General features: G+C 41.1%; 1 protein-coding gene across 3 annotated transcripts in view; it reads right to left on the bottom strand.

The window, feature by feature from the left end:
• P2RX1 (purinergic receptor P2X 1) overlaps positions 1-12,951 on the bottom strand; it is an 88,906-nt gene that overhangs the window by 23,317 nt on the left and 52,638 nt on the right. For all 3 annotated transcript variants that reach the window (XM_063457431.1, XM_063457432.1, XM_063457433.1), the window contains 3 exons: positions 5,556-5,652; positions 4,297-4,377; positions 1,835-1,976 (listed from right to left, as the gene is read on the bottom strand). In XM_063457431.1, coding sequence (XP_063313501.1) covers positions 1,835-1,976; positions 4,297-4,377; positions 5,556-5,652 — 320 coding nt within the window. The remainder of the gene's footprint in view (positions 1-1,834; positions 1,977-4,296; positions 4,378-5,555; positions 5,653-12,951) is intronic.

The raw sequence follows: 12,951 nt of genomic DNA, 5'->3' as shown, positions 1-12,951 counted from the left end.
GCAGAGATTAGTTTACAAGCTCTTTATGGCATATCAACGGAGTTACACATAACAAGATAAATTACATGGCTGTAGTAGAACATGTTTTTAACTGCACATTTTGTAGGGATTAAATATATCATGCCTAATATGCTATTAATATGCTATTTAAGAAACATGGTTAGATGCAGTTGCACTTATCAGGGAAATCATATCAGGAGTGCTGTCATGCAGGCTAATAGTACAGTGCATCGGAGAGTGGGTCAGAAAGCATACTTAAAAAAGTCATAAGATCCTCTGGAGTAGGACACAGCTAAATAGTACCATACCACTTTCATGAGAATCAACATAGTGCTAATAGTAGGTTATTGCCCGCCACTGTCAAGCAGGAAAATAGCTGAAGCGGCAGTCCCCTGTTTCAAATAAGCTGACTCCCATTACTGGCAAAGCAGCTTCACAGCCAGGGAAGATTGTACACCGGAGGGCCTGCACGAGGGTCAACATCTTTAGTTCACAGACCAGGAAACTGTTAAAATCCAAGTCTAACTTCTTCTGTAGGGGGACGGAGGATCTAGATGGTAGTCTCCGCTTCTCGCCGGTAATCTTTCACCTGAGTGAGCGATGTAAGGCAGGTGAGCCTCGTCTGGCTCTCGGCCCAGGTAGGCTAGCAACGGGTTGCTTGGGTTGGTTCACATGCCTTTTGCCCTGAGGAGGCCCCTCCGGCTGTACATGGCTCCAGTGTCTCATTGCCTGCTGAGATTGAGCAGCTGTGCTACGGTGCTGTAAGGTAAGCCAGAAGTGTTGAAAGAGCTCATCAAGCAGCAACAGGCAGTTCCCTGCAAAGCTGTGGAGATCCCTCTGAGTTGAACTCACACCATGTGTGTCTAAAAGAGTGGCGTGCGCCATGTTGGATCGTCTGAGAGCTGTACAGGACACCTCGGATAGAGTGGCAAGTATAGAGTCCCCTGACCCAGAGGGGTCCGGGATAACCCCCACCGGTCCAAGGGGAGAAGGGTACAAGGCTGTTACCGTCTAATGTCGAGAGCCGCGCAGGGAGATCGGTCGCTTCTCCCACTCGTCCGCGCCACTGTCTCAGTAGGTCTCAGACTTGGACGTGTGTGGTATGCAAGAAATCTCTCAGCTTCAGGCTCAGGAGAGTGTGCTGTGCTGTACAGATGGCTCCTGGTAGATCAAGATGATTGTAAGCAGAAATTTTTGCTTATAATTGCTTGTTTTCAGCCTGAATCTAGGGTGCTACAGGAAAACACGTCCGGCCATTTTAGATGTTAGGCCCCGCCCTTATGCCCAGCTTTTTTTATTTTACCATGCTTACACTTATCTTGTTTGTATACTACAGTACTGTTTGTTAAATGGGATTCTTTTTGTTCATACAGCTACACAATATCAACCAGAAGAAGGCATAGGACCTCCTGCAATTGTCCTGCTGCACTTAACACACGAGCCAGGTGCATATATTGTGAATGTGTCCCCGATATTATTATTATTATTATTATTATGCACAGCATATATCTGTAGACGTTTCTGCACGTTTGCCTTTTTTATGGTCTTGTTCTACAGACCTATGTACCAGTTATACTTTTAGTACTCCACCTAATGTATGTATTTTGTATTATTCTTCTGGAGGTGGTATTAATGTTGTGGTAGATCAGTGTATGCACAAAACACATGCTTCTCATATAAAAACACACATAATTTTTTTTTAATGTTTTGTTTGATTTTTTTTTTTTTTTTTAAAGAAATGCTTAAGAGAACCTCACATAAATTTGAATGTATTCTTCATTATTTTTATAACACATGTCAAATCTTGAAGGAATTGTTTAGGTAAACACAATACCTTGTATGCTATATCACTGAATTTCTGTCCTGTCTGTGCAACTACGTATCCCAATCGAAACACAGGACATAATGGATCTTTGTCTTTGTCATATATACATGTCTGAAGATATGAGCTGGTTACAGATTCTACTAAATTCTGCCTGAAGAAAAAAAAAGTAACCCAAATTATGAGAAATTACAATATTACACAGAAAAAAACAGTCAGAGACAGACAGCAGAATATTATTACATATTATCACATATGAAATTATGAGAGATTACAATAATGCATAGAAAAAAAAAACTTCCTGTACAAAGTTAGAATGGAGGATATATTTGCCTAATTATTATCATACATGATTTTCCTTTTTTCAGATACACGTAAAAAAGGTATTCGCTCAAATCACATGAGCTAGTTATTATTATTGCGATTTATATAGCGCCAACAGATTCCGTAGCGCTTTACAATATTATTAGAGGGGGGGATTTTACTATAAATAGGACAATTACAAGAAAACTTACAGAAACGAAGGGTTGAAGAGGGCCCTGCTCAATCGAGCTTACAGTCTATAGGAGGTGGGGTATAAAACATATTGGGACAGGAAATAGCAATCAAATAAGGTGGGTGTGAAGCAGAGCTGGAGGAGAGAGTAGAGTGCTGCCCTATAAGAGAGAGCAAGAGACAGGTATGTGAGGTAGAGGTTAGTCTGGGAGGCCATAAGCTTTCCTAAAGAAATTAGTTTTAAGGCACTTCTTAAATGATTGAAGATTGTAGTTGGATTATTAGACAAGATAAATATGCAATACTTAGATGTGATTGATATCATATCAATGTTAAAGGACCACTCTAGGCACCCAGACCACTTCAGCTTAATGAAGTGGTCTGGGTGCCAGGTCCAGCTAGGGTTAACTAATTGTTTTATAAACATAGCAGTTTCAGAGAAACTGCTATGTTTATCAATTAGTTAAGCCTTCCCCCTAATTCTCTAGTAGCTGTCTCACTGACAGCCGCTAGAGGCGCTTGCGTGATTCTCACTGTGAAATTCACAGTGAGAGCACGCAAGCGTCCATAGGAAAGCATTATGAATGCTTTCCAATGTGACCGGCTGAATGCGCGCGCAGCTCTTGCCGCGCGTGCGCATTCAGCCGACGGGGAGGAACGGAGGCGGAGAGGAGGAGGAGAGTTCCCCGCACAGCGCTGGAAAAAGGTAAGTTTTTACCCCTTTCCCCTTTCCAGAGCCGGGCAGGAGTGGGTCCCTGAGGGTGGGGGCACCCTCAGGGCACTCTAGTGCCAGGAAAACGAGTATGCTATCCTGGCACTAGAGTGGTCCTTTAAGGTAGGCAGTGATATTACAGACATGAGCAAAAGAAGTATGAGAACGTCTAATAGATAATATATTAAAACCCCTCAAAAATACAAGAAAATAATGGAATAATAAAACAACATACTACTGAAATGTGAGGGCTCCCACTTAAAACCCAAAATAAAAAAAAGGATAAAAAAGGACTAAAACAATTCTAGTTAAAAATCAGGAGTGTAGAAGGGTTTAATATATACTAGATGAAGGCAGTGCATAACATATGAGGAAAAATTAGCACGGTAAAATATGAATATAAAGTATTAAAATCCAATGAACAATAATAGTCCAATTGATGAATAGAGTTCTGTGGTTGATTAGTGCATACATTCAGCTATGTATACAAATACTAATGCACTGAACTTAGTATCAGCAGGGGCCCGGTCGGGCGCTGTCGCCCATTAACACCACGACCGAGCCCCTTGCTTTCTGGCAGCTGGCTGGGAGGAAGTGAAAGCCGCAAGTCACTTCCTTTTATAAAGAGAGGAGCTGCAGGGAAGCTGGCAGGAGTCATCGCGAGGGAGGGGGAGACGAGGCTGCAGTGAGGATAGAGGCTCCTCACTCCCATCAGCCTCAGTCACCACCACACTTGGACCCCAGGGAAGCCAGCAAAAGGTAGGAAGCTGGAGGGTGGGTTTAAAAATGTTCTTTTTTTAGTGTGTCAGTATGTCTGTTAGTGTTTGTGAATGTATGTGGGTGTCAGTGTGTCTGTCAGTGTGTGTGTGTCAGCATGTCTGTCAGTATATGTGCCTATGTATGTGCGTCAGTATGTCGATCAGTGTATGTGTTTGTGTCAGTATGTTTGTATATGTGCCTGTATATCTGTCAGTGTGTGTCAGTATGTCTACCAGTGTACGTGTCTGTGTGTGTGTCAGTATATGTATCTGTGTGTGTCAGTAGGTGTGTCAATATATGTATCTGTGTGAGTCAGTATGTCAGTCAGTATGTTTGTCTGTGTATGTGCCTGTGTATGTGTCTCAGTATGTCCAGTGGTGTATCCTGGTTTTGTGCTGCCCTTGCAGCATTGTGGAATGTGAGATTGTTGAATACAGGGGAAAAACAATGGCTTATAGATAAACAGTGTTTATTTCATATTAAATGTTTGCAGTGACATCATACAAACCTGCTGACATGATGATTAGGGAAACTGATGCTGTTTTTAATAAAAAGAGTAAAGTTTTCGGCTTCTACAAGTAATGGAGGCCTGGAAAAAAAACACAATTACATTTGTAAGGTATGTGAGCACTTGGTTTTACTAAGTAGGGAACTGGTGTCACGGCCAACACTCTGTTAGTAACACATACAGAGTTATTCAGTAAACACATACGGAGTTATTCAGGAATCAACAGGGAATTGCACAGATTGGTTTGAAAAAGAAAACTTGAAAAATCCAGTTTTAAGCTCAGCTATTAAGGCTCAGCAATAGATTTTGTATCCTAGCCAGGGAGCACAAACAGATAATTTTGCTTAGTTATATGCCACCACAAATGCATAAATGACATACTGTATATACATTCATAATAGTGATCTGGATTATGCAGCACTTATCACATATTGTAATAATGCTATTAAACCTAGAGCTGATGTGACTTCTACCTTAGTTTTGAGATTTGCCCTTTTTATTCTTTAGGTTATGATATGGTGTCTCAATCTATACTCCCTTTTCCACTGGCTTTATAGTAAAACTCAACAACCTATTATGGTAAAACTCAATCAAGCCTCTATCATGGGGATTAATGCTCGCCCCTTATTGGAAGTGCATGCACCTTTGGTGTCTGTATTAAGGGGCAGGCATCCGATGGTGCAGCATTGTCAGGGCCATTCAAGGATTTTTGGCTACACAGGCGAAGACAAACTCTTTTTAAACTCTTTACTCCTTTTATCCCTTTGTGTGTATACACCTCTTTAGTGTATCTTACTTCCCTCACCCCTCAACCCTTTTTGTTTCCCATAATTATCCCAGCCCATTAATGTATCTCTTACATTTGTCAAGATGGGAGAAAAGGTCGTTCTCATTTATACTGTAGATAATCTGGGTTTTATTAACTAAGCAGAAGTTTATTTTTGCTTATTGCATCAAAGCAGTGACAGTAATGGAGTTGAATAATTTTTACAATTCGGTTAATTTGGCTTACATTTTACTTTTAATTTGATTTTCAATTCACGTCAATTCAGTGTTAAGTGAATAAGCCTCATTTTTTCAGTTATTTGATTGTTATTTCATAAATCCAGTAACTTCCACATTCGTTCCATGAAATGCTAAAAATAATATCAAGTTTTATGTTTTTAATTTTAAGTTTGGATTCTATTCTCTTTTAATCATTGATGTCAGTTTTGGTTTTTCAAATATGGAAAGATAAAGAGATATAAAATGAACCATACTTAGGGACATAGGTATCATCCTCCACGGGACACCAGGCATATACTTGGCACGTCTTGATGGTAGCATTGAACGCCGTGCAGTTTCCAGTCATAACACCTATAAAAGGTACAGCATTTCACAAACATATCAAAGAAGGATATGCATACACTATCATTACTATTCAAAATATAATGTTAGCAGTACTTAGAATGGTTTATTAGGACAATGGAAACTTGATTGTTGTTGAGAAGATAAATACCTAATATTAGATTGAAAATATTATCTACAGGTGAATTTATATACCGGTAGTTAAAAGATGTTTCACTCAGAATGGGGATTAATAATTCTAATGATTAGTTTGATTAGTTCCTATCACAGACAAGATATAGCTTGTAACACATACATCTGGATTCCTTGCCCACTGTTAAAGTCCAAAAGAAAAGGAAACAAATCTGTTATAACAGGTTACATGAGATATCTAGACACATCTAAAGCAATCAACGCCCCCCAAAAACTATAATAAAATAAAATAAAAAAATAACTAGGCATAATTGCCCAGTTTGTAAATTAGACAAGAATTATTTATAAAGAAAAATAATTGAATGAAAAGAAATATAGGATGTTTTTTGACTCAATATATAAGCGGAAAAAGATACATAAATAAAAGAGGAATACTAGAATTTTAAACACGTACAAAGGTTTACAGATGCCTTGCAAATGCCCTTTAGATTTACAATATAGATAACAATTAAAGAAGACACATGGATGAAATCAGAGCAACATTTTTTTCTGGAAATCTCAGATATGACACTTTTCCATATTTAAACTATTTGGCCTACAATTTTAATATCAATAAACCAAAATTTCCCATACCATAAAAAAAATCAGGCAATGAAATAAAAATTATATTGTACATGCAATTTAACATCATTGACCTTTCTGTTGAAAATTCAGCATGATCCAATAGAGTGCTCAAAATTTCTTCTTGCCCAGACACCACTGCAACCACTTTTTTTCCAAAATGAATGAGCAGCATGAACCCTAGTACCTACTCTTCCTACTTTCCATTCTTCTGCCCACAACACAGTCATTATGACAGTATTTGATGGGAAATCTTTTTTTTTTCCGATACTGGGGTGAACACAAACTTAAATACTCTTCAGTACGTTGAGATATGAAAAAAAAGAAGTTTGATGTTCTTGAGAAAGTATAGAAACTTTGCTTTCACTCTACAAAGACATCACGTAGTGAGCACTTTAAAGGCTAGTAATATAGCTGCTGACATGTAGAGCCCTGGTGGGCAACATTGTTTAAAGAAAATGAAATATTTTTTTCTAAACATAAAATGGATAAACAGAAAATCATCATCAGTATGGTACCAACACATTGTGAAAGATTATTAACATCATACGAAAAGAGATGAAAATGCTGAAACACCGAAATTCTTTTAAATTAAGCAACTTGTGTTCCAGGAATCAATAGGGCTATATAGAAAATAAGATCTTTTACCAGTTTTTATAAACTGAAATGTTTACATCAGTTTCTATATACAAATTTCAGGTCTCTTCTTAAGAATAAATACATTGAAACTGGTACCTGATATGGCAGTATATACTTCTTCCCGCACATTTGTTTCACAATTAGTTGTAGCTGCACTGACACAATGTTGTTCATTCACTTAAAGGAACACTATAGACACCCAGACCACCTCAGCTCATTAAAGTGGTTTGGGTGCAGTGTAACATGTCCCTTAACCCTGCAATGGTAATTATTGCAGTTTTTGATAAACTACAATAATTACCTTGCAGTGTTAAGTCAACCTCCATTGGCCTTCTACCAGACAGCCACTAGAATAAATTCCAGATCGTTAGGCGACTTTTAAAAAAAATAAAAAAATAAAAATGAAAGAACTGGATATTCTAAATTTTAAAAAGTACTTTCTTAAGCAAAAGTGAGAAAGCTACGGCAAAACGTGTTAAGTGAGGACCTGATATATATATTTATTTATTTATAAAATATTACCAGGAAGGATACATTGAGATTTCTCTTGTTTTCAAGTATGACCTGGGTCTACAAAACATTGCTTTGTTACAATAGGGTACAATTACAAAAAAAATACAATATACAAATATATATATATATATATATATATATATATATATATTTATTTACATACACACACACATATATAAATGTAATACACAACAGGTAACAAATATATTCAACCATGACAGGTGCAGCGGCGTACATACCGCGGTCACAGCTGTGACCGGGCCCATCATTCCAGGGGAACCAGCCGCCCTGCGGACCCCTGTGGCCGGGTAACCGCCATCCTTTGCGGCCCCGGCAGTATAATTGCCGGGGCCGCAGGTGAACGGGCCCGTCGGGTGGCCCATGCTGCTAGGGCCACCCGATGAAAATTAAGATCATCATCAGAGTGGGCCCAGTAATAGCGCGACCGGGCCCCCTCTGATGATGTCAGACGCTGGGAGGAAGTGACTGGCGCAGTCACTCCTCCCAGCAACCACCAGGAAGCAAAGGGAGTCAGAGTGGGAACTCTGACTCCCATCAACCTGAGCCACTGGACCCCAGGGAAGTGACCCTCCGGCACCTAAAAGGCAGGTAACAGGAGAGTGACTAAAATATTTTGCATGTGTGTGTGTTAATGTATGTGTGTGTGTCTCTGTGTATGTGTCTATGTATCTGTGTGCTAGGCTTCTATCCTTCAACTTACCCCCCTGGACCGGTGGGGGTTATCCCAGTCCTCACTGGATTGCCTCACGATATCCCTGCTGCACTTACCTACAGTTCCCAGCTGAAGTCTTGCTGCAGCCCGACCACACAAGATGGCGGAGGCCCTTTTACATGCCTCGCAAGCGATAGACCGGTCTCATGGGCCTTACCAGGACTCCATCAAATCCAGGCTGGATGTTATCTTCCAGTTTTTCTGGGAAAAGCTGCAGGATCGTACCACAGCCACCCTGACCATACAGTGGACGAAGGGGCCAGAGGCTCACAGATTGCGACGGAAGGGCCACCTTTGGGTGACGCACTCACCCAAGTGCCCCACCCCTCTACTGACTGCCTACCTAGGCCGAAAGCCACCAGAGGCTTGACATCTTGGCATCGACCACGCAGAAGGAAGATCATACACCGCTGGTGGCAGATGCCACCCACATCTCCCAATTGCCCCTCTGTGGACAGAGGATGTCGGCATTCACAAGGGCCTGGGGCTGGAGGAATGCCCTGCTCCCTGTTGTACCCTGGCTGCCCTTTTGGCCTTTCATGCATGCTCTTTAGGCCTACTACCTTGGGGAGTTTGTTGAAGTGACCGTGGGCCCGCAGTCTGACACATGAAATTCTGTGTGGAAGGTGGATGCCATTTTTGATCGTGTCATCTTTGAAAAGCTTTCTGTTTTTCTATGTTTATATTTTGTGTACTATTATCTCACTTAGGTATAGTGCAGCACTACGAATTATCCTAAGTTCCAGTGGTATAAATCCTGTTTTATAAGTTAGTTCAGCATGCTTAACTTCAACTATATCTAGCCTATCTCTTTAATTTAATGTCTAGAAGGGCTTCAATTATTTTTCGGCTGAATTACTGTTTCTATGTAGTCATGCAAGCCTAGCCTGATCTTCTTTACTTACTCCTCATGTCTAGACAATAAATACTCTTAGCTAGAAGAATCTTGTGTAGAACACCCTTGTAGGCATGTAAGATTACCATAATATTACCATTGTATCTAAAAATGCACTGTGTTCTTCATGACTTTCTTTACCTTAACAACAATTTGTGCAGTTTCCTCATTATGATATATGCTAGATGTCACTTTATGCAATGACCAATAGCTTGCAAATGTTTGATTTCCATGATGTATTAATGCATAACAAAAATAAAGAATTGAAAAAAAGGAAAGAATTAAGCCCTGCTCTTAACCCCATTAAGGACACATGACGTGTGACAAGTCATGATTCCCTTTTATTCCAGAAGTTTGGTCCTTAAGGGGTTAAACTCCCACTATTCTTGGGCGGCAGCATGGCTATAGTATTCATTAGCCAAAATACATAGACAATAACAACAAATGTTACCTGTACATTTTTACAAAACCTTATGAACATATACTGAACAAAATTATAAACACAACACTTTTGTTTTTGCCCCCATTTTTCAAGAGCTGAACTCAAAGATATAAGACTTTTTATATGTACACAAAAGGCATATTTCTCTAAAATATTGTTCACAAATCTGTGTTAGTGAGCACTTCACCTTTGCCAAGATAATCCATCCAACTCGCAGGTGTGGCATATCAAGATGCTGATTATTATTATTATATTTATAGAGCGCCGTCAAATTCCGCAGCGCTTTACAATGGGTGGACGAACAGACATGTAGTTGTAACCAGACAAGTTGGACACACAGGAACAGAGGGGTTGAGGGCCCTGCTCAATGAGCTACATGCTAGAGGGAGTGAGGTAAAATGACACAAAAGATAAGGATAGTATTAGACTAGTGACAGTTGCAGAAGAGGAATCAGTTGGGAGCTATTAACAGTTTAATTGATACGCTTTTATGAATAAGTGTGTTTCTAACGATTTTTTGAAGGAGTGGAGACTGGGTGAGCATCTAACTGAGGAGGGAAGCGAGTTCCACAGGAATGGTGCAGCCCTCGAGAAATTTTGAAGGCGAGCATCATATTAAACAGCATGATTATTGCACAGGTGTGCCTTAGGCTGGCCACAATAAAAGGCCACTCTAAAATGTGCAGTTTACTGTTTTAGGAGGGTCTGGTGCGGTCCGAAAACCAGTCAGTTTCTGGTGTGACCACCATTTCCCTCTCGCAGTGCAACACATCTCCTTCGCATAGAGTTGATTAGGTTGTTGATTGTTGCCTGTGGAATGTTGGTCCACTCCTCTTCAATGGCTGTGCGAAGTTGCTGGATGTTGACAGGACCTGGAACATGCTGTTGTATACGCCGATCCAGAGCATCCCAAACATGCTCAGTAAGTGGCATGTCCGGTGAGTATGCTGGCTATGCAAGAACTGGGATTTTTCAGCTTCCAGGAATTGTGTACAGATCCTTGCAACATGGGGCCATGCATTATCATGCTGCAACATGAGGTGATGGTCGTGGATGAATGACACAACAATGGGCCTCAGGATCTCATCACGGTATCTTTGTGCATTCAAAATCCCATCAATAAAATGCACCTGTGTTCGTTGTCCATAACATATGCTTGTCCATACCATAACCCCACGGCTACCATGGGACACTCGATCCACAATGTTGACATCAGCAAACCGCTCACCCACACGACGCCATACACGCTGTCTGCCATCTGGTCTGTACAGTGAAAACAGGAATTCATCCGTGAAGAGAACACCTCTCCAAAGTGCCAGATGCCATCGAATGTGAACATTTGCCCACTCGAGTCGGTTACAATGACGAACAGCAGTCAGGTCGAGACCCCGATGAGGACGACGAGCCTGCAGGTGAGCTTCCCTGAGACGGTTTATGACAGTTTGTGGAGAAATTCTTTGGTTATGCAAACCAATTGTTGCAGCAGCTGTCCGGGTGGCTGGTCTCAGACGATCTTGGAGGTGAAGATGCTGGATGTGGAGGTCCTGGGCTGGTGTGGTTACATGTGGTCTGCGGTTGTGAGGCTGGTTGGATGTACTGCCAAATTCTCTGAAACGCCTTTGGAGACGGCTTATGGTAGATAAATTACATGCAATTCACTGGCAACAGCTCTGGTGGACATTCCTGCAGTTAGCATGCAAATTGCACGCTCCCTCAAAACTTGCAACATCTGTGGCATTGTGCTGTGTGATAAAACTGCACATTTTAGAGTGGCCTTTTATTGTGGCCAGCCTAAGGCACACCTTTGCAATAATCATGCTGTCTAATCAGCATCTGGATATGCTGTGAGGTGGATGGATTATCTCACTAAAAAGAAGTGCTCACTAACACAGATTTAGACAGATTTGTGAACAATATTTGAGAGAAATAGGCCTTTTGTGTACATAGAAAAAGTCTCAGATCTTTGAGTTCAGCTCATGAAAAATGGGGGCAAAAACAAAGGTGTTGCGTTTATAATTTTGTTCAGTGTATAAATAACAGGAGATATGTATAAATATCACTCCGGTGGCCATTAATGTTCAAGATTATCTGTTCCATTCAAGATCATCTGCTCCGTGAACAGAATACACATACAGTGGGTGGCGGTAGCACTATAACATGACCGTGTAATACAGAAATAGAGAAATAGCAGGGTCCTTCCTCGTTTCTGGGACCAGGGCTAAGAGAACCAAGCTCCTAGGTTGCATCTCTGTGATGGATGGAAAACTACTATGAGAGTCTGAAATGGAGCACCTAAAATATCTGCTGGAAGCACAGGTATGAGTGGCCAGCAATTGAAAACGGAACTGATGGAGGAGGACCAGAGCCATGATGTCCAGGAGCAGGTGTTCTAAAGGAGAGTGCAGCAGAGGTTAACTCTGCACTAGCCCAATTCTTTTGAGAGAGAAATCAAAAAGGCAATAACTGTCATGGAGAGGCAAGATGAATGGTGGCTCCAACTTGGGCCAACAGAAATGCACCAAGTCTGGGAGATGAATCACTCCACCTGAGGTGAACCCAGCAGACAACCATTTAAGGCATTTAAGGTGTTCAATGAGGCAGAGGGCAGCATTGAGGAGAATCTGAGGTATTGCAAAAAGCATTGCTCTCCACACTGTGTGGACCCAACCTACTAGGACCAATTTAGCCAGCAAAGTGTCTGGATGAGCTGCAGATGCACATGAGCTATATGGATTGCAATATTATACGATCATTTATTAGCCCGCTATGACATCAGTTATGGGCAAAAGTTTAAAGACTTGCAGAAAAAGGAAAAGAACTCACATGTGGAATGGGCATTCCAATTACATCTGGCTATTTCTAAATGACAAGGATGTCAAATGTCCTTTGTGGAACATGGATTGCAATTGCTTCTACTTCAGCAGTTCTATCGGTTTACCCCTCCAGAGATCAGATGCTGGGTTATGGACCATAATCCTCTTACAGTAGGAGATGCTGTCATATTGGCAGACAAAAACACTGATACCAGGAGAGGTGGCCAGCCTATTCCTGTACCTAAAACAATCCCTCAGTCTTACAATACTGGCAGTCCAGCATTGTTTTGTGTGTTGAGAAATCCCCTCAACCAACCCTCATGGCCTGCTACCCTGTCAGGTAGGAGAGCAAGAATATGCTGTTACTCCTATCAGCAGCAGGGTCACATTAGGAGTAATTGTCCATCACGCAAAATGCACAACTGCAGGCCATGAAATACCAGAGGGATAGTAAGTGAAAGTAGCCACTGCATGGAAGGACCTAAAACACAGCTACAGTGAGGGGGAAAAGTATTTGATC

This window comes from Pelobates fuscus, chromosome 1, assembly GCF_036172605.1.
Source record: "Pelobates fuscus isolate aPelFus1 chromosome 1, aPelFus1.pri, whole genome shotgun sequence".
Classification (NCBI taxonomy): domain Eukaryota; kingdom Metazoa; phylum Chordata; class Amphibia; order Anura; family Pelobatidae; genus Pelobates; species Pelobates fuscus.
The sequence above is the reverse complement of the archived record's forward strand: the minus strand, read 5'-3'. Positions and strand labels throughout refer to the sequence as shown.